Source organism: Saccopteryx leptura, chromosome 3 (assembly GCF_036850995.1).
Source record: "Saccopteryx leptura isolate mSacLep1 chromosome 3, mSacLep1_pri_phased_curated, whole genome shotgun sequence".
NCBI lineage: Eukaryota > Metazoa > Chordata > Mammalia > Chiroptera > Emballonuridae > Saccopteryx > Saccopteryx leptura.
In genome coordinates this window covers 45,801,752-45,825,407 of record NC_089505.1, presented here as the reverse complement: position 1 = coordinate 45,825,407, position 23,656 = coordinate 45,801,752, and the positions used below count along the sequence as shown (strand labels likewise).

Here is a 23,656-nt window from a genome sequence, read left to right as displayed (position 1 = left end):
TATATATTTTCTCTTTCTCTCTCAACTGTCTCAATCTTCTAATCCATTTCCTGACTTTTCTTTTTCTTTCTTTCTCCTCTTTGTTCTCTGTTTCCCATTACTTCTCATCCTAAATGCAATAAGGACAAAAGAAAATTTAACATGGCATAACAAAGATTGAAGGATGAAAAAATTAGATTTGAAGAAGTAATGAAATAGAAACATAATTAGTTGAAATTTACAGGACAAAAGTAAAACTGATCGCTCCTATTTTATGAATAAGACTGTGATGTGTTCAAACTTTGTAAATTACCTTCGAAACAGTCTTGGACTAAGAAGTAAGTCTTATCTGGTAAAAATGCAGCAGATTTTTTAAGTTCTTTCTTAATAACGACCTTGCATATTTAAAATTTTCTTTATTGAGTTAAAATACACCATTTTAACCATTTCAAAGTGCATAATTAAGTGATTTTTAGCATATTCACAATATTGTGCAACAATCACTACTAATTCTAGAGCATTTTTATTACCCAAAAATGAAGCCCCACATCCATTAAACAGTCCCCCTCCCTCCATTACCTCATAACTCCAGCCTCTGGCAATCATTGACCTACTTTCTATTGTTATAGATTTGTTTATCCTGAACATTTCATACAAATGGAATTATATAATACGAGATCTTTTATATTTGACTTCATTCACTTAGCACAGGGGTTGGGAACCTTTTTGGCTGAGAGAGCCATGAATGCCACATATTTTAAAATGTAATTCCATGAGAGCCATACAACAACCTGTGTACTTTACGCATTATCCAATAAAAATTTGGTGTTGTCCCAGGGACAGCTGTGATTGGCTCCAGCCACCTGCAACCATGAACATAAGCGGTAGGAAATGAATGGATTGTAATACATGAGAATGTTTTATATTTTTAACGTTATTATTATTTTTTATTAAAGATTTGTCTGCGAGCCAGATGCAGCCATCAAAAGAGCCACATCTGGCTTGCGAGCCATAGGTTCCCGACCCCTGACTTAGCATAATATTTTCAAGGTTCGCCCATATTGTAGCATGTATCAGTGCTTCATTATTTTTTTTTAATTTTTAAAATTTTTTTATTTTTATTTATTTATTTTTTTATAAATAAATTTTTATTTTAATGGGGTGAAATCAATAAATCAGGGTACATATATTCAAAGAAAACATTTCCAGGTTATCTTGTCATTTAGTTCTGTTGCATACCCATCACCCAAAGAGAGATCGTCCTCCGTCACCCTCTATCCAGTTTTCTTTGTACCCCTCCCCCTCCCCCTCCCCTTCCTCCTCTCCCTCCTCCCCTCCCCCACCCCCTGTAACCACCCCACGCCTGTCCATGTCTCTTAGTCTCGTTTTTATGTCCCACCAATGTATGAAATCCTGCAGTTCTTGTTTTTTTCTGATTCACTTATTTCACTCCGCATAATGTTATCAAGATTCCACCATTCTGCTGTAAGTGATCCGATGTCATCATTTCTTCTAGCTGAATAGTATACCATGGTGTATATGTGCCCCATCTTCTTTATCCAGTCTTCTATTTTTTTTTACAGTGATTAAAAGCCTTTAAGCAAACTCTTGGCCAATACAGCAAGAATCCATAAAAGAGTAGTGTCCTTAACATGTTCACCAAGTCTAAGTTGGACTTCATTATTTTTTATAGTTAGGTACTACTCCTTTTTGTGGTTATACCACATTGTATTTATCTATTCAACAATTGATGGACATATGGGTTGTATTTACTTTGACTATTATGCATAATGCTGCTATAAGCATTTGTATGCAAGTTTTTATGTGAACATATGGTTTCAGTTATGTTGGTTATATACTCAGGAATGTAATTAATGAGTCATATGATAATTTTATATTTAATTTGTAAGGAACTGCCAAACTGCACCATTTTACATTTCCACCAGCACTGTATAAAGTTTCTATTTTCTCCATATTGTCACCAAGACTTATTTTCTGTTTCTTTATTTAAAATTATAAGTCATAGTGGGAGTGAATTTCTATCTTACTGTGGTTTTGAATTGCATTTCCTTGAAGCAAATGATGTTGGGCATCTTTCCCTGTGCTTATTGGTCATTTGTTCATTCTCTTTGGATAAATATCTATTCAAATCTTTTGCTCATTTTTAAATTGGACTGTTTTCTTTTTATTGTTAAATTATAAGAATTCCTTATCTTTTCCAGTTAAAGACCCTTATCAGAGAGCTGATTTTCAAATATTCTGCCATTCTGTGTAGTGTTTTTCCATTTTCTCAATAGTGTCCTTTGACGCACACATTTTAATGGTGCTCAATTTATTTATTTTTTGTTTATACTTTTAGTATCATATTTAAGAAATATTTATCTAATCCAAGGTCATGAGAAAATTTACACCCGGTTTCCTTCTAAGAGTTGTATAGTTTTAGCTCTTATATTTAATCTTTGATCCATTTTGAAGTAATTTTTGTATATATTATGACAGAAGGTTTCAGATTCATGTGGAATCTGAAATCCAGATTTGCATGGGGATATTCAATTCTTTCAGCATTGAAAAGACTATTCTTTTTTTTCCCTTTTTTTTGAGGGAGCACCACAGGCGTGTTTTCTCCTCTTATAGGCAGGAAAGGGTGTTTTAAGTGACATTTCAGAAGAATTACAATTATAAGCCTGAAAGCTCAGAGGGTGATTCTTTGCTTGGAGGTCCTATGGCCTCTGCACACCCTGGACTGTGCCCACCTGCAGTCTCGGCTGGGGCCCCCAAAGTCTGGGAATCAAGGCAGCTGGGTGCTGGGCTCCAGTGCTGGGGCACCACGTCTCAGTACATCAGGGACCACGGGCACGGACATTGGATACCAGATCTGAGGTACTGGCAATTGAGTATCAGATACTGGATTACTAGGGCTGGAGGACAGGTGTTAGAATCCACGGGCCTGGAGTCCTGAGTCTTGGGAATTAGAGCTGTATGTACTTGGAGAACAGGGCCTCAGAAACTGCAGTTAGAGGTCAGGGTCCGGGTCCGAGGTGACAGAGCAGGGCACCAGGCTTCAGGATCACAGGCATTAAAGGCTCAGTTACTAGGTGTCCAGGCCCAGGTGCTAAGGATGTGGAGATTGAGGTAGTAGGGTGCATACTCTGGGAGTTCGGGGCTTTCTTCTGGAAGGCTGGTCTTTGGCCCCAGGGTGGCTGGGTGCACTGAGTGACTGGCCGACAGGGCTCCCCTCAGGGCCGCGAAGTCCAGACGGCCGGGTTGCTTTTCCTGTGGCGCAGCAGCACGTAGACCAGCACGACCAGAGCCACCAGCGCCAGGCCCCCAAAGATGACGCTCAGCAGCACAGTGTGGTTCCGTCCTGGCTGGCACATCGGGGTAGGCTCGCACCAGGTGCCATCATCCTGGCAGACGCTGGTCTCTGCCCCAACCTGGCTGTAGCGGTTGTTGCAGTGGAAGAAGATAGTGGAGCCCCCCCGGGAGTTCATGGTATCCTTCTGCCCCTTGGGAGGTGGAGCCAGCCAGCCGCAGGACACCACAGGCTTCAGACTCTGCACACGATGCTGGTGCAGCTGGTACGTCCTCCGTGTGGCACTGCCCACACTCAGGCTCCCAGTGGCTGCCACGTCAAAGCTGCAGAAATGGTTGTCCCCACACAATTTGGCTGCCTCAGTCTCCTGGCCGGGGCTGGGAGTGATCTCCTCCGGGAAGAGGGGTGATGGGTATGCAACATAATCAAATGTCAAAATAACCTGGAGATGTTTTCTCTGAACCTACGTACCCTGATTGATCTATGTCACCCCATTAAAATTAATAATAATAATAATAATAATAATAATAAAAAAGAAAAGGCTATTCTTTTCCTACTGGATGGTCTTGTCCCCTTTGTCAAAATCAGTATTTGCTTTGTGTGCTTTAGGATTCTCTGTTACGTTTTTAACTGACTGTGCTTTTATTTTAAACAGCATTAAGTCAAAATTTAATTGCCATGGCTGAAAGTCTTTTTTAAAGAAAAGTTTTATTGAGCCAAAAATACTAGCTAAAAAGACCAATCTTGGGGCATGAAATCTGAACCACCCACAGTATTGCTAGGTGGATAAGACTTATATGTCCATGGTCCTTGAGTTTGTAAGCATTTTTACACTTCAAGTGGAAGGGAAGGAGAAGGGAAAGAAAGATGTAAGTCAAGCCATCTGAAAGAATTTACAGGAGCTGTAGACAAGGGGGTGGGAAAAGGTGAAGTGGGCTCAGCTCTGGGGTATATGCAGAGCCAGCTAGGAAGCAGAGTGGCTCCTTTGGAGTGGGGACAATAATCTGGAAAGTTTATGGGTAAACATGCTGAGACTCATGGAGTTCGAAGGTACCTGGCTATTCTTTCTTTTGAATAATCACAGAAATAGCCACCTGGAAGTTAATCCGGAAGTTCCAGCAGACATCTGAACATGAGCGCCCTTGTTATCTGGTCTACAGCTATGCACAGGCGAACTGTTGTTTCTTTCTTTCACCCTCTGGTCATTGTAGTTTGATTTAGGACATCTCAAGAATTTCCTCCTTGTCAGCAGCAACAATGTGAAATGTACTACCTGAAGGTAGACTAAAAAATATATACTTTTTACATTTAAGTAGTAATCTTGGTAAGCAAAAAATAAATTAGAGAAGACATAAGCTTTCACAGAAGAACATTTCATAGATGATCATTCCAGATTATTATAAGAAACCAGAAATAGTCTACCAGATCTAAGAGGGACCTAAATTTCAGAATAAAAATATTTGATACCTTTTATTGTGAACTTACTGTTCCAGGTACTGTATTAGGTTTTTCTTTATTTCATTTAATTCTTATGTAAACCTTATATTGTAATGTCCTATTTCAGCACAGCTTGAGTCAAGTAGTCATTTCAAAAAGTGATTCTGAAGGAAGTGTTTCTAGGACAAGCAAGTAAGGGAGTAAGGATAGCAGGAGAGAGAAGGGGAAGAAACTAAATAAGGATGGGGTTTCAAGAATTGTCCAGGAAAGGATGCTTCAGCTTGATTCTAGAAAGTAGCTCTGGAATGTAAATTGGAACCCCAATTTATCCACCATGAGATCAATGAACTTGGCTTTTATTCTCCCTACTCATCTGTCATTGGCTAAGGGCACATAAACAATGAGGCACTTGGGCTCTGTCTGTCTGTGGGCAATGGTGGTCTGGTAGCCAAGACCAGTTTCTCCAAAGAGTCTCAGGTGCTCTCTGGTAGAGCTGGTGAAGCTGGTTCCTGCAAACAAAAGGAAGTGGAAGCTGGGGGAAGGGTGGTCAGAAAATGTGAGAGGGACCGTAGGGACTCTGGAAACAGCAGCCACAATACGCTATAACTAGGTACTATATTTTCTAATTTAGAGAGAGGGAACAGAAAGGTTAAGTGGCTCTAGTGACAATGAGAATAATTGCAAACGAATCTGACTCCCTCCAAATCTTTACTTCCTTTACCCTTTACTGTTATTTGGTAAACTTGTTACTTTGGTAAACTTTACTTTGTTATTCTTGTAACTTCCAAGAATCTCTTTTCTCAGATATCACTGTGCTTTTTTCTTAAAACAGAATACATTTTTTCAGATATTTTTTATTTAGGATCTGTCAAATTGTATGTGGAATTTTGTATGTATATACATATGTGAGTGTATTCATAAGCCTCTTCTCTTTAGATGGAGAGTCCGTGACTTACATAAATTTCTTAAAGGAAATATAAAAAACAAAATATTATGAATCACTAATTTAAGAGGTTTCTCCACATTTACTTATTTTTGTATCTGAGAACTTATAATTTATCAATTACTACGTGTTTCTAAAACATTGGTCTCATGGACTCATGTTAATTATAATAGTCACAAATGACAATTTAAGATAATGACAGACTTTCCTCTCTTTTGAGCATTGTTTTCACTGCTTCCCACAAGTTTAAGAAAGACTGGCATTAATTCCTCTTTAAACATTTGGTGTAACTCACCAGTGAAGCCTTTCGCCCTGGGGTTTTTATGTTGGAAGTTTTTGAGTATGAATTCAACCTCTTTACTTGTTACAGGTCTACTTGATTTCTATTTCTCACTAGATGCACAAAGAACTTACATGTTATTTTTGTTAGGCAAATGGTTTACTTAATTTTTTTTTTTGTGGGAGAGACAGAGAGAGTCAAAGAGAGGGACAGATAGGGACAGACAGGAAGGGAAAGAGAAATATCAATTCTTCACTGTGGTTCCTTAGTTGTTCATTGATTGATTTCTCATATGTGGCCTTTACCGGGGGCTACAGCAGACCGAGTGACCCCTTGCTCAAGCCAGCGACCTTGGGCTGAGGCTGGCGAGCCTTGCCCAAACCAGATGAGCTGGCACTCAAGCTAGCAACCTCAGGGTCTCAAACCTGGGTCCTCCACATCCCAGTTTGACGCTCTATCCACTGTGCCACTGCCTGGTCAGGCAAATGGTTTACTTAAAATTAAGGCAAAAAGTTCACTGAAGGCTTTAAATACTCTTGGTTTGTGTTTCTATTGGTCCATTAATCTGGATAATTGTCAGATATTCACTTGTCAGATATTCTGTTGGTATGACTTACACACACACACACACACACACACACACACACACACACACACACACAGCCTGGATACCAAGTGGTCCAGTTATTTTAAAAAATTCAAAAATAGATCCCAGTATTTTTCTAATGTTTCTCTTTTGATTATGTGATATTAGTGGGCAGATTTATTATGTACACACAGTTAATCACTGGAATTCCCGTTATAGAATGGGTTTGACAATGTCCCTGTAAAGTGGGAATAATTTAAACTTTCATATTATAGATCTAAGCCCCATGGACTGAGAAAGCTCTGAGACTTTTGAGGGCCTGCATAGAGACCCATATGCAAAGCTGTTCCCGTGGGGATGAGAGTCTAGGAGCTTTGGGTGCATGGATGGGTGGCTGGCTTCAGCCTGAATCACCGAAGGAGGAAGCCTTTGGCAATGAGGTAACGCCTTCCTCAACAAATGGTGCTAGAAAATAGGAAAAATTGAAACACACTAATAATCTTGGACGTTTAGGCCAGGTAATGCTCTTAGGCTGTATTACTTCCCATGATTCACCCTTCAGCCATTTACAACCTTGGGTCCCATTTTTGTTTTTTTCTATGTTAAATTTTGATGTAATTTAGTAATATTAAATTCAAGTTCAGGAGTGATTTCTCTTTCTAATACTCCAAGACAGCATGACAGGCTGTGGGGTGTGGTGAGGCAATGTGAACTCAAACAGGATCCTTGCTCTTTTTGGATAACGCTGGGCATATAGTAAGCACAGGGCATATTTGTGAAAAGAAGAGCTGATGGAAAGAAAGATTATGTGGGAGTCAGGCAACACCCACCCCAAGTTTCTACTGATTTCTCCATGTTAAAGAGAGCACACGTTATCAGTTTCAACATGTGAGTCTCTCGCCATTTTGGATCGGAAATGGAATACTGTAATTTCGTTTTTCACTTTAACAAAAGTCCATCGCACTACCAAGAGGCAGAGGAGATGAGGAATCCAAAGGGAAGCGTTTAAATCACAAAGTTCAGCAAATGGGAGCAAACGCATCTTTCCCTCTAAGCTCAGGGTCAGAACCTCCAGAAAAGCGAGACCTGGGATTCCGAGCCCCGGTGCGCCCACGAGCAGGGTAGTATAGACACGTGTGATGTGATGGTGTCTGTCTCAAAGTCCGGGAGAAGAGCCCTCACCAACCCCTAGGATTGTCCCGGGAATGAATAAACCCGTCCCGGGAATGAATAAGCCCGCCCCAGGTGGTGCACAACTGGTCGGTGCGCTGGAGTCCTCCTCTCTCTGGCCCCGGCTCCCAAGGCCAAGGCTGCCAGGCGGGCGCATCCCTTTTGTCTCCTGGGAATAAGGATGGGGACAGCTGCTCTTCCCCGCGAAGGCAGTGGAGCGTTCTGCGGCCTTTCTGAGAGCGTCCTCGGGCCGGGAGCAAGTTGAGGGAAAGGGAGTTGAGGGGGAAAGGGTCCCAGGGACTGAACTCCATTGCCCCGGCGAGGCGGGTGCAGGTGAGGAAGCCAGTGCCGAGCTGAGCAGCTGTCAGGACCGCAGACAAGTGGAGAAGGGCAGCCCGCCGGGCCACCGGTTCCCACGGCGATCAGAGCTGTACCTGGGCCAGGCCCGGTTCCAGGGCGACGCCGGGGGGACCCCGAGGGGCGTCCCCGCCCCCGCAGCGCCGGCCCGGCCCCGGCCCCGCCCCGCTCCGCCCCGCCCCGGGCTCGGGGCTCGGCGGGGAGCCGGCGGAGCGGCGGTGCCAGGTCTCCCGCGGCCAGGAGGATGGCCCAGGTCCCGGCGCTGGCAGACACCTTCCCGCAGGCGCAACCTTCGCCCCGACGCCCCTCCGCAGTCCCGGACGAGTGCTGCGCGCAGCTCCTGGGCAAGGGCTCGCTGGCGTACCCCGAGGACAGGCTGCACCTGGCGGCCGGGGCGCAGCCGGGCGGCGCGCTGCGCAGAGCGGAGCAGGACGACTCCGAGCGGCGGGCGGGCGTTAAAGCCGGTGAGTGCTCTGCGCCCTCCGGGATGAGCTCGGGGCAGGGATGATGTAGACTAAAAAAAGGCAGCCAGGAATAAAAGTAAACCCACCCCAAACATCCAGATAGGTAGAAGGTTCTGTTTGGATCTTGTGTTTCCTCCAGGAAAATATCTGTTAACTACCAATTAAGGAACTTGGCATAGGTCTTCCTTCAGTCCCCCGCAGGCCACCCGGTTTGATGCAAAGGTACATTAAGAGGCTCCTTCGTTCATTTTATATTCTGATTTTCTTTGTCACCTTTCCAACTTGCAATCAGAAATGCATTTAAGCAATGATAACTTTTCCTCTGAAGAAGAGGATTCGGACAGCCCCGACAGCAAAACCAAAGCAGCCGATGCACACCTGTCCCAGAAGAAAACCATCACGCAGATCATGAAGGACAAGAAGAAGCAGACCCAGCTCACCCTGCAGTGGTAAGACCGCCAACGGGCTTTATTGAAGCACGCGTTGAGTTTTAAAAGTCGGTATCTTTAGAGTCTTTGCTTTTCCCATTTTGCCTCTCTCTTAAACTTTTTTTGTCGAAAGTTTAAAAGACCAATTAGAAAATTATCCCACACTTTTTTCACTGAATATTTGGCATAAGGACATATATGCTAGTGAAAATGATTTGCAGTACAAATAAAAACCACATCACTTTGTTCATTATTGACTGAAACTATAATTTATTCAAGTGTAAGCAATAATGAATGTTTTTATGACTTATTTGCTTAATATGAAATCAGTTTGCTCCACATATATATGTTATTTGACAGTTTTGAGTTTATAAAACATAAATCTTAAAAACAATTTAAAACGAAGAAGAATCTTAACATTGCCTCTATCCATAAGAGGGCAAATTAAAAATTGCATGTTGGTCATAAAATGAAATGCATTTGAACGATATAGAAGACATAGAGAAATCAGTTAAGATATCACTATTAACTTAAATAAATGTTCAACTATTTTTATAGCACCTGTCAATGTGATTTATTATAGTGAAATATCACAAGTTGGATTTTGTGGAAAATCCTTTAAAACCAACAGTTTATCAGTTGGCTCTCTATATAAAAGCATTTTGTAATATTGATCTAAAAGGAAGAGGGATCTAAAGTAAAATGTAATATTAAACTTCCCCTCATGATGTGAAGAAACAGGAGTACAAATTTTCTTCCAAAGTACCAAATAATAAGCAAATAATTAAAAATTTCTATTCATTGATTATTTACACAATCTCTATACATAAAGTATTATCTAAATATTAGAAAAGTGCCAAAAAACCATAAAAACTTGTAAGTTTTTATTTTCATTTATTATAACATTGAATTATAGTTTTACATACTAAATTTATATGATATACTCAGATCTTTTCAAATATTTGAAATATAAACTAATGATCTTCTAAAGTTATGGTTTAACTATTGAAGTGATGCCACGATTACTGGTTAACAATACACCAGAGTGGTAAATAATTGAGCTAATAATCTGGAATAGTTAGGGTACAACTACTTTTATCAGAATAATTGGGGCAAAAATGTATTGATTTCAGATATATTATGGAGGCATTTTGAATGATCTCTTTCACTTTTTTCAGTTCAAATTGAGTGAATGAAAACAAACTTGGGTTTTTATTTTATAAATATGAATGCATTATGATTAAAGACAAAAGTTATACTTCAAATTAACATTGTACTTATGTCTAAGATTATTCAGTAATTTGAAGACAAAAACAATACCTCAAATACATCAAAACAACCAGGTGAAAAATGAGCATTATATGCGTGTCATTAGTTTTATAATATAAAAATTATATAAAAATATTTTTAAAGAGTTGAGTTTTTCTGTGATTTTCATATTTTTGAAACTATAAAATGCTATCATTTTATTTAAAATTTCCACACTCTCCCCAAACAAGTGTTATATATATATATTTTTTAAAAAAACCTAAGTGAGCAATTTGTATTTTGAGAAATTTTCCTTAACTTTGTAGATTATATTGGGGATGGTAAAAATTAGAACCGAAAGTTAAAGAGAAAAACCTGGTTGAGTAACTCCAATTTTTAGTGTCAACTAGGTATTTGGTTTTATGTATGCATATCATACTTGGTCTTGGTTCTTCTTGTCCATCTTCATAGTAAAATAGATATCTGATGTTTTACTTGCTTAGGGGACATATCCTTTACTTTAAAAAAAATCTCATGCACCTTGGGAATATGTTAAATCAGAGATCTAAAAGAGTTCTACCCAATTTTAATATTAATGAATACCCTATATTGCGTTGTTCTTATATAGTAATAATTATGATTTTACTATATATGCAGTAAATTTTAGCTAAAATCACCTATAAAATTGTTAGGAAAGCTGCAAATTGAATCTATAAGTTCTAATATGTTGAGTACTATTCAGATATTTGTAAGCTTTAAATATATACCATTACATTTATGTAAATTGTGTTTAGTTGCAATTTATAGACTTCTAAATTAAATAGAATTATCTCTAAATTTCCAATGCTGGTATTGTTATATTTATAATATAAAGATGAATTTATGTCATTTGTGGAGTCATCTATAGAGAACTGCATAATGTTTTGAGTGTATGGGATGTTTTAGGTAATTATAGTACTGCTCACAGCGTAAAGGTATAGAATAGAGCTAGATCGGTACCATTTCAAAGTTAAGTGAAGTGAGTTTACTCTTACATATTTGCTCAATAAGTGCATCACCATGCTTCCTAACTAGCAGGGTTCAGAACTAGTTTGTGAATTAAAGTATATGATTGTAGACATTTGCCATCCTGAAAACTTTTAGCATTGAGAATGTTCTTTTAAAGAACCATTATTAATATTTGTATATTACAGAGCAAACTCTGATAGACAGTGAGGACTTACATAAAAGTAAAACCTATTTTTTCAGGTGTAGACCAGGCAGGAATGGTTTTATGTTAGTCATAGTATTGCAACTGCAACTAGCAGATATTAATTGAGATTCTTGCTCCTCTGACATTAATCTTATGATTTGGAATAATATCCAGAATAAAGAAAGTCTGCTTATGTCTACTCATGAACTCATTTGTATAAAATGTCTATTCAAAATGGGCAATAAATCAATATAAAGGGGAAATGAAAAAGAGAAATAAACAAAATGTTTGATCTTTTTGCTTTTTTCTTAGGCTTGAAGAAAATTACATTGTATGTGAAGGAGTTTGCTTACCACGGTGCATTCTTTATGCACACTATTTAGATTTCTGCAGAAAAGAGAAATTGGAGCCAGCTTGTGCAGCCACCTTTGGAAAAGTAAGCAACTCATGTTGGCTATATCACGTTACAATTAAAGTCATATCAGGCAGACAGTATGGACAAAGAAATTCATCTGAACAAGTTTTCATACAGAATATCAAGAAATTTGTTTCTCAAGCATAAACGACGTCTCTTAAGAGCAGTATCTGGAACGACTATATATTTTACTTTGATTTTACGTACTATATATGTTACCTTGGACTACTATATGTTTTGAATATTAGAACCTTGGCTATCAGAAGATTTAATGTGACCTGAAAGGAAACTCTATTTGAGCAATGACACTTCCTCAAAGAGGGCTATATTAAAAAATGTGATCAGGACTATATTGAGAAGCAAAATTAAGTGGAGATGACATGTATCTTGTTAATGTAGTTGTTGATTATGTTTATTAGTTAGCTAGTCCAAGTATATAAGTTTTTAATAGATTTTTATTCTATTACTACAATAGACCTCTTAATTCTCCTTTTCATGTGAGTATTTTTATACCTCAATATCTAAGGTGTTATGGGATTGGTTATATTTTTTATATTTATATATATTTCCTTCTACCCAAACTGTATGATTAAGATGGGAATCTATAGAGCGGACATCACTATATTTATATATGTTGATCTCATTTTGAGAATCAGGAAACACTATCAATATCTTGGGAAAGTCTTGTTCTATTGTCTAGGATATCCCAGGAAAAACTGTAGGAAGCTTAATTAATTCCCAAGCATGCATTTAATATAAACTGAAATCCAAAGTCTAGCCTCTAGAGGGACTCATTGTCCAGAAAATAATGAGTACTATGTTCTGGATTTTCAGTTTTTAAAAATAAAATGATTTGTTAGCTTATTTTAAAAACCTCTTTATGGGAGAGAGTGTGATATGGTGTATGGTAATCCAATGATTTAGGTTCTAGCCTAAACTGCGACTAATTTGTTCTGAGACCTTCTGAAAGCATTTGACCTTTTCACAACTCAGTTCACTCGTCCTATAAAATAAGGAGGTTGGTTAAGACAACTTTTAATGTCCATTTTAACATTGTTATTTTATGAGCCCACCTTATGGTAGTAATTTTTTTTTTTTTTCTGAAGCTGGAAACGAGGAGAGACAGTCAGACAGACTCCCGCATGCGCCCGACCGGGATCCACCCGGCACGCCCACCAGGGGCGACGCTCTGCCCACCAGGGGGCGATGCTCTGCCCCTCCGGGGGTCGCTCTGCCACGACCAGAGCCACTCTAGCGCCTGGGTCAGAGGCCAAGGAGCCATCCCCAGCGCCTGGGCCATCTTTGCTCCAATGGAGCCTTGGCTGCGGGAGGGGAAGAGAGAGAGAGAGAGAGAGAGACGAAGGAGGGGGGCAGGGTGGAGAAGCAAATGGGCGCTTCTCCTATGTGCCCTGGCCGGGAATCGAACCCGGGTCCCCCGCACGCCAGGCCGACGCTCTACCGCTGAGCCAACCGGCCAGGGCAATTTTTTTATTTTTTATTTTTTGTATTTTTCTGAAGCTGGAAATGGGGAGGCAGTCAGACAGACTCCCGCATGCACCCGACCGGGATCCACCCGGCACGCCAACCAGGGGGTGATGCTCTGCCCATCCAGGGCGTTGCTCTGTCCCGACCAGAGCCACTCTAGTGCCTGGGGCAGAGGCCAAGGAGCCATCCCCGTGCCCGGGCCATCTTTTGCTCCAATGGAGCCTCGGCTGCGGGAGAGGAAGAGAAAGACAGAGAGGAAAGAGAGGGGGAGGGGTGGAGAAGCAGATGGGCGCTTCTCCTGTGTGCCCTGGCCGGGAATCGAACCCGGGACTTCCGCACGCCAGGCCGATGCTCTACCACTGAGCCAATCGGCCAGGGCAGTAATTCTTACCTGTTTGGGGAGTCATGAAACACCTTGAGAATCTGATAAAAACTACAAAACCATTTTCTGAGAAATTAACACATACATAAAGTTTGCCATGAAGCCCTTAGAAGAGAGAGTATGTGTGGGACTCCTATAATCCAGATTAAAACCCCTGTTTTATGTAGAGAGGATTTTTGTTTTTGTAATACGATACTATTTTTTTTTAGCAAATTTAGAGAAAGAAACACAGGAAGAAAAATTTTAAAACACTGCTGTGGAGATCTAGTAAAGCAGAAAGTTTCATGTGTCCTTTCAGGGTTGAAGATGGATATGTAATTGTGGGTAAATAACTGACTAGAATTATTATGAAGAAACCAATTGCCTTGGTAGTAACATCAAGCAAAAGCAGATAATTGGTATGATCTGCCTTGAAAATTGAGACAGTTTCCAAGTAGAACAATCTCATCAGTGAAGTGCCTCCCTGCCTCTGCTCATGCATTATTGCTTATCAATTTGTATACGATATTACTTTTCCCAGACTAAATATTTACTTGAAGTTCAATATTTATTTTCTAGAATTAATTAGTTATGAGCGACTTGCTATAGAACCACACACTTTCTGAAAACTAAAGTAATTGACTTTCTTTTTAGACAATTCGCCAGAAATTTCCCCTCTTAACAACCCGGCGGCTTGGAACAAGAGGCCATTCAAAGTAAGACACATCAATAAACACATTTAAGACCTGTGCATATGATATCTTGTGCATGAGGATTGACACAATGTAAAATAAGTATTGTCTTTATTGGCAAATAGAATGTGTATTGTCTTTATTGGCAAATAGAACGAGCTATTTTCTTTTTGATGAAGCAGACTTTTACCAACTATAAGAACTAAAAAGAAAAACAAGTGGATTTTGGGGTAATGTTTAAAAAGTGTAATCTACACAGAGAAATCATACAATTTTTTTCTGATGAAATAATTTAAATGAATCATTTTTATAATCTTAAAGCCACTCCTGAAGGAACCAGTGTCACAAAAGGGACATGTATATAGCTAAATCAGTGCCCGGACGTAATTCACACTTCTGAAGAGCAAGGCCAAAGCCAGGAGTTGAAGCATGATTCTGGTTATTTCTCTGGTTTTCTTTTAGATAATAATTTCTTAGAACCCCCTTTTGTCCTCGAAAACAAATAATATGCCCAAATGATCCCTTTGGTCATCTCTTCATGTAAATATAAATATAAAATAAGGTGCCATATATTCCCTTTCTTGGTAACTGAAGCTATTTTATTTCTCTTGTGGCAGTCTTTGTAGAAACCACTGTTACAGGTTCTTGTCCATCCATTATTCACTCTTTTCAGTCTTTAGATTATTTTCCTTCTGCTTACAGACATATCCAGATCTCTTTTATGTTGATTAAAACAACACTATCTCAAACTTTCTGTACTACTCTTCCTAATTACTGTTATTTATTTTCTTTTTTCTATTTCTTGAAAGAGTAGCTATCTGCTAGTGTGAACCACATCCCTCTGTTCCAGTCCATTTCTTTACTAGTCACTGGGCAACCCAATGGCTCATTTCCACTATTATTCATCTTTTTTGACACCTGTCTAACATTTGAACTGTTGATAATATCCTCTTAAAATAAATACAAACATAAAACTTCCTTGATGATTTGCTCATCACCACCCTGGCAAGTTCTCTTTTCTTTCCTATCTTGTTTTCTAGCTTGTCTGGTATCTCCTTCTGCCCTGATATGTAATTCAGCACCATCCAATGAACTATAATGCAGCCACACAGTTTTAAAAAAATTCTAGTAGGCACATTAAAAAAGTTAAAAAAAAAAGCCATATAAAATTGATTTCAATGTTTCATTTAATCCAACATATCCAGAACATTTGATTACCATGTATATAATCAAAATAATTAAATATTATTAATAAGATAGTTTATGTTCCTTTTTTTCTTACTAAGCTTTTGAGATCCAGTGAGTATTTTATACATATAGCAACATCAACTCAGACTTGTCACTTTTTAAGTAGTCAATGTCCACATGTGACTAGTGGCAACTCTATTGTCCAGCTTGTTGTAGTCACTTGCCAAAAAAAGATGTCTTTTTTAAAATTAATTTATTTTTATTTAGACAATTAAATTTAACAGGGTGATATTGGTCAACGAGTACATAGATTTAGAGGAAACATCTTCACATCATTTCGACAGTCGATTATGTTGTATACCCATCCCCCAAAGTCATATCATCCTCTGTCACCTTATATTTGTTTCTCTTTATACACCTCTCCTTCCCCCACCTTCCTTTGTCTCCTCCCTTCCCCTCCCCCGGTAACCACTGCACTCTTATTTATGAGAAGATGTCTTTTTTTTTTAGATCTCTTTCTCCTGAATGTCTGTCTTCATTCTGACTTTCATAACCTGGCCTTGACATGGTCTTTTCAGTCCACTTAATGTATTTTTTCCAAATTGCCCATCTAAAGTTCAGATTCAGTAATGCCTCTCTCATTCTCAGAAACTTTCACCAGCTCATAATTTCTACTATGAAAGACAATACTTTCTCATCTTGATATTCAAAGTCTATTATGATTGAGTCCCAACCCATTTTCTTATTATCCACTTCTCATTTCTCAGCATGTAGCCTGTGCTATCCCCAAATTGTAGTCCTTTTACCCATTGCTTCATCTGACTGTCACTCCACAGTTTATGCTTTTTCCATTGGAAATGACTTTTCCCTATAGTATTTTGAAATATTATCCATTTAAAAAAATGTCCTATGAACTTTCTTTTCTTCAGAATCTTTCCTTAACCCCTTGATTTATTGTAGGTTGTTTCTTTGTACTCTCATAGCAATCTGTTGGTATCTATCCTAATGTAAAATTAATATTTCTTCCCCCCAACAGATAGTATTTTCAGATTAGAGACCTTGTCTCACCTGTACTCATGTTTAATGACTGTTGTCTGATACATAATATATGATCAATTAGTATTTATCTAATTGATTCCAACTAATGTTAATAGCATTGTGGCCTGAGAGGAGAAATAAAATGCCACATTGAAAGATAATATTAGTGTTTTCCTTCTAACCAAACGTTAGACTCAATTTTTCTGGCTGATTTCTACTGAAATTTATTTCTACTGCACTTTGTGTGAAGGAAAGATCAGTTAGGTAGTAAAAAAAGAGGCAAAGCAATCCTGCAAAATTCTCCTCATAAGATCCACAAGAGGGGCAAGCAGGCAGGCTGCAGAGAAAGTCAATTAATCCTAGAAGGAGCCTTTAGGATTAAGGATGAATCATTAACCTTGTCCTTTGTGACATGGTGAGTCTCCAGTGTTAAAGTTTATGTAACAATAAATGGTGACTTCAGGCAATTTGTTTGATATCTAAGAGCAGACATACTCATGAGCAAAGGATTAGCAATTTGAATTTTCTTCTACTTTCCTGATATGCCATTTAATTTATATAACTTGCCTATTATATGTTTGGTATTTTGATATCATGGGGAAAAGAAATTTTCCATATGTACAAAAAGGGTGTTGAAAGGTAGAGCAAAATGTAGAATTTGTGTACTTTGTCATTGGTAATGTTTGATATAATTATTCTTATTTATGTATTTTTCCTGTTTTTGTATATTTTCAAAGAATATCCTTCAATTTTTACCTTAAGAGATAGTATGTATCAAAGGGCAGCATTGCCTAGTGGTTAAGAGCATGGGGTTTGAAGTTGGACAAATCTAAGCTTTAATTCTATACTTCCACACAGAGCTGTATGATTCTCAATGAATTGTTCAACTTTTCATCAGTAAAGTAGGTATAAAACATCTATCTCATAACTTTATTGTGGAAATTAAATGAAATGAAGTATAGGAATAAATGGAGAAACAAATATGCTTTCAATCTTACTATTCTTAATATGAAGTTAATCAATCAGTATATCCAAATACCAGCAATGTAAAGTTATTATTTATTGAGCAACACACACACACACACACACACACACACACACACAGAGTAATCCTTACAATGACAATATGAGATTGGAATACCTGTGTTTTACAAATGCAGATACTACAGTTCAAAAGTTACTGACTTGCCTAAGCCCACACAGATACAGAGAAAATAACAATATTAGCAATAAATCAAGAGTTATTTGGCTCTAAACTTTGAGCTTTGCTAACTAGTAAAGTCTACTGCTTTCTGATATAGTCATAGCAACAAAACAATTGTTTAATTCAACTTTTGGTTTTTTAGAGTATAAATTTTATTGTTTTTTCTGAATTGTTTAAAAAATTTATTAATATATTGGCTTCTTTTTCAAAGAGCTTAGGAAATATTCTCAAGCCTCAATCAGAAAGCATTTTAAATTATTTTATATTTATTGAGATATATTTATATTTTATATAAAAGAAAGTTGATAGTAGAAATGAAATTTTGCTTTCTGCTTTTAATTTTTGTCCTAAACATTTCTATGTGTTAGTATATTATCTTCACAATCACAATTTCTAGTGACTGTTTAATATTTTAAACTTTTATATTTTATGAAAGATATTTTTTTTCTTTTTTTTTTTTTGTATTTTTCTGAAGCTGGAAATGGGGAGAGACAGTCAGACAGACTCCCGCATGCGCCCGACTGGGATCCACCCGGCACGCCCACCAGGGGCGACGCTCTGCCTACCAGGGGGCGATGCTCTGCCCCTCCGGGGGTTGCTCTGCCGCGACCAGAGCCACTCTAGCGCCTGGGTCAGAGGCCAAGGAGCCATCCCCAGCGCCCGGGCCATCCTTTGCTCCAATAGAGCCTTGGCTGCGGGAGGGGAAGAGAGAGACAGAGAGGAAGAGGGAGGTGGAGAAGCAAATGGGCGCTTCTCCTATGTGCCCTGGCCGGGAATCGAACCCGGGTCCCCCACACGCCAGGCCGACGCTCTACTGCTGAGCCAACCAGCCAGGGAGAAAGATATTTTTATGGATGTAGAAATATGAAGAAATGATGATCCAGAAATATAAATGAAGAAGGAAACATATTTGGAAAAATGGGAATTTATAATTTCTCCCAATTTTACTAGTAATTTTGTAAAACTTATTTTATTGTCATAGAATTTAGTGTAATGCCCTAAATATACTATCACTGAATATTTATTAAATTATTTCAAAAATAAAAATAAACTAGGTATTAATTTATTTTAATTTTGTGGATTATATATTAAAATATATTAATGATGGTTATTTAAAAATATAATTTCTTATTTTTTACCAAATTCTTATGGACTATGCTAGAGTATGTCCAATCACTTCATTTGGGTCTTTCAGACAGAATTTATTTTAGACCATTATTAACATAAAAGATTTTTCTATATTGTGGGTGCAAGATGAACCACTGTTTTTAAACTGTCCTTAGATGTTATTAGGGTGCATAGAGCAATATCACTTTCTAAATTTTACTGGTCTATGTAAATCCAAATGTCTGGGAAACACTGATCTATGGTGACAAAGAGATGGTTAGTAGAGTCTAAAAAAATAGAAGTAGATTCTGTGTTTATTTGCAAGTTCTGTTTCTCTAAGATAACTGGGGGTATTCAAGTGGTCAGTCCTCACTACTCACCATTGTGCAGGTGCTACCTCTTTCCCTCATCACAAAATGAAAGATGAAAACAGTTTAATTAAATAAAATGAGCCAAAAACTTATTCAAATGGAAAGAAGAGAAAAAATATTTAAAACAGATACTAAAAGCAACAACAGAAACAAATGGACTGAATAATTATGTAGGGCTAGATATCATCCACTGTCAAAATTAGAAACAATTAAAAATTGAATAATTTGTTTCCAGTGGCAAGTGGGACGTCCTCACAAGAATCCATTGCTGCCAAAGGTTTTGGGAAAAGTCGCTAAAGATTAACACTAGGGGTCAGAAAGCTTCACTCTAGCACACCTAACCTATGTGTATTTTGGGGATAAAGTCAGTCAAGTTGCAGGCAACATTAGCATCTCAGCTATACATTCCTTCCGTCACTCTTACCATCACCCTTCCTGCCAAGGAAATCAATATCCCCAATGGTGCATTCCCTCCATTTTTAACACCAAGATAAAAGCTGACTTTGATTTTGTGTGGCTATTTTAATCTTCTCTTTGATTTACAACCAATGCCAAAAATATACACCTAATTATTTTTCTGTGCATTATATTTAAATTTAGGTTTTGAATAAATAAAAATTCAACATTCTATAGGTACAGAAGAGCAATAACAAATAAGTATTTTATGTTATAAATGTATTATATCAAGAATGATCAATCCATTTATATTTATATTGATGTATAAAGGTTGGTGCTAAAGAGTTTTTGAGATGCAAAGAATAATAAGATAAAGTACATGGTGTCAAAGACTTCTACTGTGAATGATTATTTATTCAATAAGCATTTTATTGAGTGTCCTGAGCTGGCCAAGCCCTTGGGATACAATGATGAACATTAAGAACCTATATCACACCCTTGCTCAGAAGAACTCAGTGGAGTAAGTGAGAACACAATGGAATAGATTTCATGCACAGGGTAGACTGTTTGATTTGAAGTTACATTTTAATTTCATGTAGACTTTGATCAGTTGAGTCTCAGTTTTCAGACATGAGGGACAAAAGCTATTATCTTATTTATTAGTGCTGATTTAGTGGGTTAATAAAACTGATATGGCAGCTGCTCTTATCATACTAAGTTATTGCAAGGCCCTGAACAGCTTAATCCCACCATTTCCTTATCAGTTATCACTTGTGTAGTGTAAACTAACATCAGGGCTACTAGCTCAGTGGGAACATATGTTTCAAGAATTCTATATAAGAACTGAAATGGGAAGAAGTAATAATATAGGTGTAGATATAAGTAGATCAGCAAGTGAAGAAAAGTATTAGACACAATATAAACATTTTAGTAGTAAAAAAGAGCAGTAATAATTGCATTTGTCCTATTAAAAATCTCTTATATTTTATAACATGTTAACTTTAACATGTGGACACAAAAATTAATGAATAATTCTTCTTTATTCCTAAAATGTAAATGATATCTGTAAATTAATATAAAGTTAAGACAGTTGATGATAATGAATGAGCACAATTTTGTTATTTCACAAGAACTACAATACTTGCACTTTGGAAACATTTTCTTAGACATATTAGCTAATCATACCTAGAATTTTAAAGCATTATCTAGCTACACAAATAAAAAAGGATAAAAACAATTTAGGGAGAAGGAACTGTGGAATGTTTTGAAATCATTTTTTGTTTTTTTTGGAATTTTTTTCTTTAATGAAAGAAAATGGGAATCTTTATTCAAAGTAACCTATAGGGTAGCCATCAGTTAGTTGTATATGAATTAAAACAACTAGTTATCCCAGAGTGAAAACTTCACTTCTTAATTTAGCATGCACCAGCCTATGTTGTTGTTATGTTAGAGTATTCTGGCAAATTTCTTAGCAAATTTACTTTAGGGGAATATATTAACAACAAAATAGTGGTATAAGTTGTTGCAAATGAGATGAAAAATCCATGTACACATTGCTTGAAATTACTCTGCCCAGTTTTATGAAATTTGTTAGGAGGAAGAACAGCTGCTCGTATGTTACCTCTTCTCCGCTCTCAAAGACACTTGATTATTACTCGGATCATAACATGTACCTAGTTAGACTGAAAGGAAGGTTGAAGGAGAAGAATTATATTGTCAGCTCCAGAAAAGAACTGGATATGAAATGTGCTAACGCATTACAGTGGTCATGGCAAAGTAGAGATTTATATTCCTGACAACATTCTTTCTACCTAAATACCCTGATGCCATGCCCTTTATACACGTTGTTAGTTATACAACATTTGTTCAACACCCTATTTTACTGGTAACCTGAAAATACGCAGTGTTACAAAAATGTTATTGAAAACTATTGGCTTTAAGAGCATTTGTGTTTTATCAGTTTCTAAATTTTTAGCAGGATACACCGACTCATCCAACCAATGAGGCTTTTCCTTTACAGTAATGTCTCAGGGGGAACACAGTGAAGGAAAGAACAATTCTGTCCTCCAAATCTTATAGTTTAGTAGGGAAAGCATGTATACATGTATCAAAGGACAGAGAAATCAGTTTCATCTGAAAGACCAGCAGAAGCTTCGTGCAGTAATGCTACCCTTAGGAGGCCTGGCTGAGGAATGAGGCAGGAAGGAAGAAGGCATTGTCCACAGAGGGGGAGCTCAGCAAGTGAAGGCAGGCAGGTGGGAGAGCATGCTATTCATGGAGAACAAGTAATTCTGACAGTGATGTGTAAGTTTATACAGTCTGAGTTGTAGGATTAAAGGAATTAGTAGATTTACTTACATCATTTTAGACAAGAGATTTTTCGGTGCATACCAAATTTAAAATTGTGTTGATATTTTTAAGTATATGAAACTGTAATGCATGCTTTTTACCGATAAATTTCTATTTATAAAGTTTTAACTTTTTATGATGTTAATTAATCCATTAATGTTTATTGGTTGCCTATTATAGGGAGTCCTAGTTTATATATGGAATTTCAATTATGAAACATCCCGATCAGTGGTGTAGTTCTTAATGATTTATGTTAGTTATCACTGCTTAATATAAATCATGCTGAGCTAAAGGAATGAGTGTGTATGCAGAAAACAAGCATCTTCAAACTGTATTTCACATAAAAATGTCTAATTATAAATAAAATTGATATACAAATACATCTCTAGCTATCTAGCTATTTACTTCTATTTTTAACTATATTTTGCTCTCATGATGGGAAAAAAGGAGATAAAATGTTAATCATTTTATTAAAATAAAGAACAAATGAATTATGTAATGAAAATATCCTTTTCTTCAAAACCGCAAGTAAAAAATATATATATAAATCTATTTTAGTTACTATTTACTGGGTCCTAAAGGATATTGCAACTTTTACAAATAGTGATCATCAGGTGATTTTAAAAAATGGAAGAAAAAGGTGCCTCAGGCTTGGCCGGTGTGGTCATTGCCCCGTGACTGGCAGACAGTCTGGAAGCCGTGGACTAAGGTGGATGTCAGAAGCATTCTTGTTCCTGTCCTGATTTTTCATGTTGGCTTTTTCATCAGTGTATTGACAACTAGCACAGTGGTCAGGACACAAGATGCCCTCTAACATTTGTTAAACTCATGGTCCTCCCTTCACTTGCCTTATGATTTTTGTCTGCCACCTGTCGAGGCCCCATAGTTTTTTATCTCAGTCTGCAAGGCAAACCACTTTTTTATGGTATAACATTTTTTACATGTTGAAAAAGGCAGATGAGAAAGAAAAAGATAAAGTTATAATAAAAGACTATTAACTTTTAAAACAATACTTAACATATATTGCTTCAGCAAGTGGCTAAAATGTGGTTATTTAAATGATAGCATTTCTATAACAAACAACAAGTGCTAAAGAACATAAAATGACCATATCTTGTATTTTTATTGTATATCTTGTATTTTATTGTAATGCTGTTCTCAATCATTTCTTGCTTTATAAAGGAAATAGTGCTTATTTTATCAACTAATTTTAATATACTTGGCTGAATATCACCTAAATCTGCTCATTTGTTTATGGTTTTGAGGTATTTCCCTTATCTATTTCTATTAATATAGCTGCTTTTGGTAAGGTCTTAATGACTTAAACTTAAGTTTCCTTCTTTTAGTTTCTAATTAGAGACAAGTCAGTATAATGTTTTGGAGTTTCCATAAGTTTCATATTTTCTTCATTTCTCCCTTTGTTCCAATATCCCTTCAAGGTCCTTTGCCCTCATCAACCAGAGGATTATTTTCTGTGCTGTAAAAATTGAGCCACTCTGAGCCTCTTCTGCTCAGGGTAATAGGCTACTATTGTCCTTCTACCAAAACCGAGGACTTGAGAACTTGTTTCTATTCTACCAGACTCAGGACATACCTTCGTTTACTTTGATCACCTGCTGTTACTATTTCTCAAATACAATAGCTCTTTCTGAA

General features: G+C 37.4%; 1 protein-coding gene across 1 annotated transcript in view; it reads left to right on the top strand.

Moving 5' to 3' along the window:
* Window positions 1–8,303: 8,303 nt before the first annotated feature.
* The window catches only part of RFX6 (regulatory factor X6), a 62,863-nt gene continuing 47,510 nt past the window's right edge, over window positions 8,304–23,656 (top strand). Inside the window, exons 1-4 of the mRNA XM_066371798.1 lie at window positions 8,304–8,529; window positions 8,822–8,978; window positions 11,710–11,833; window positions 14,313–14,374. Coding sequence (XP_066227895.1) covers window positions 8,310–8,529; window positions 8,822–8,978; window positions 11,710–11,833; window positions 14,313–14,374 — 563 coding nt within the window. The 5' untranslated portion in view covers window positions 8,304–8,309. The remainder of the gene's footprint in view (window positions 8,530–8,821; window positions 8,979–11,709; window positions 11,834–14,312; window positions 14,375–23,656) is intronic.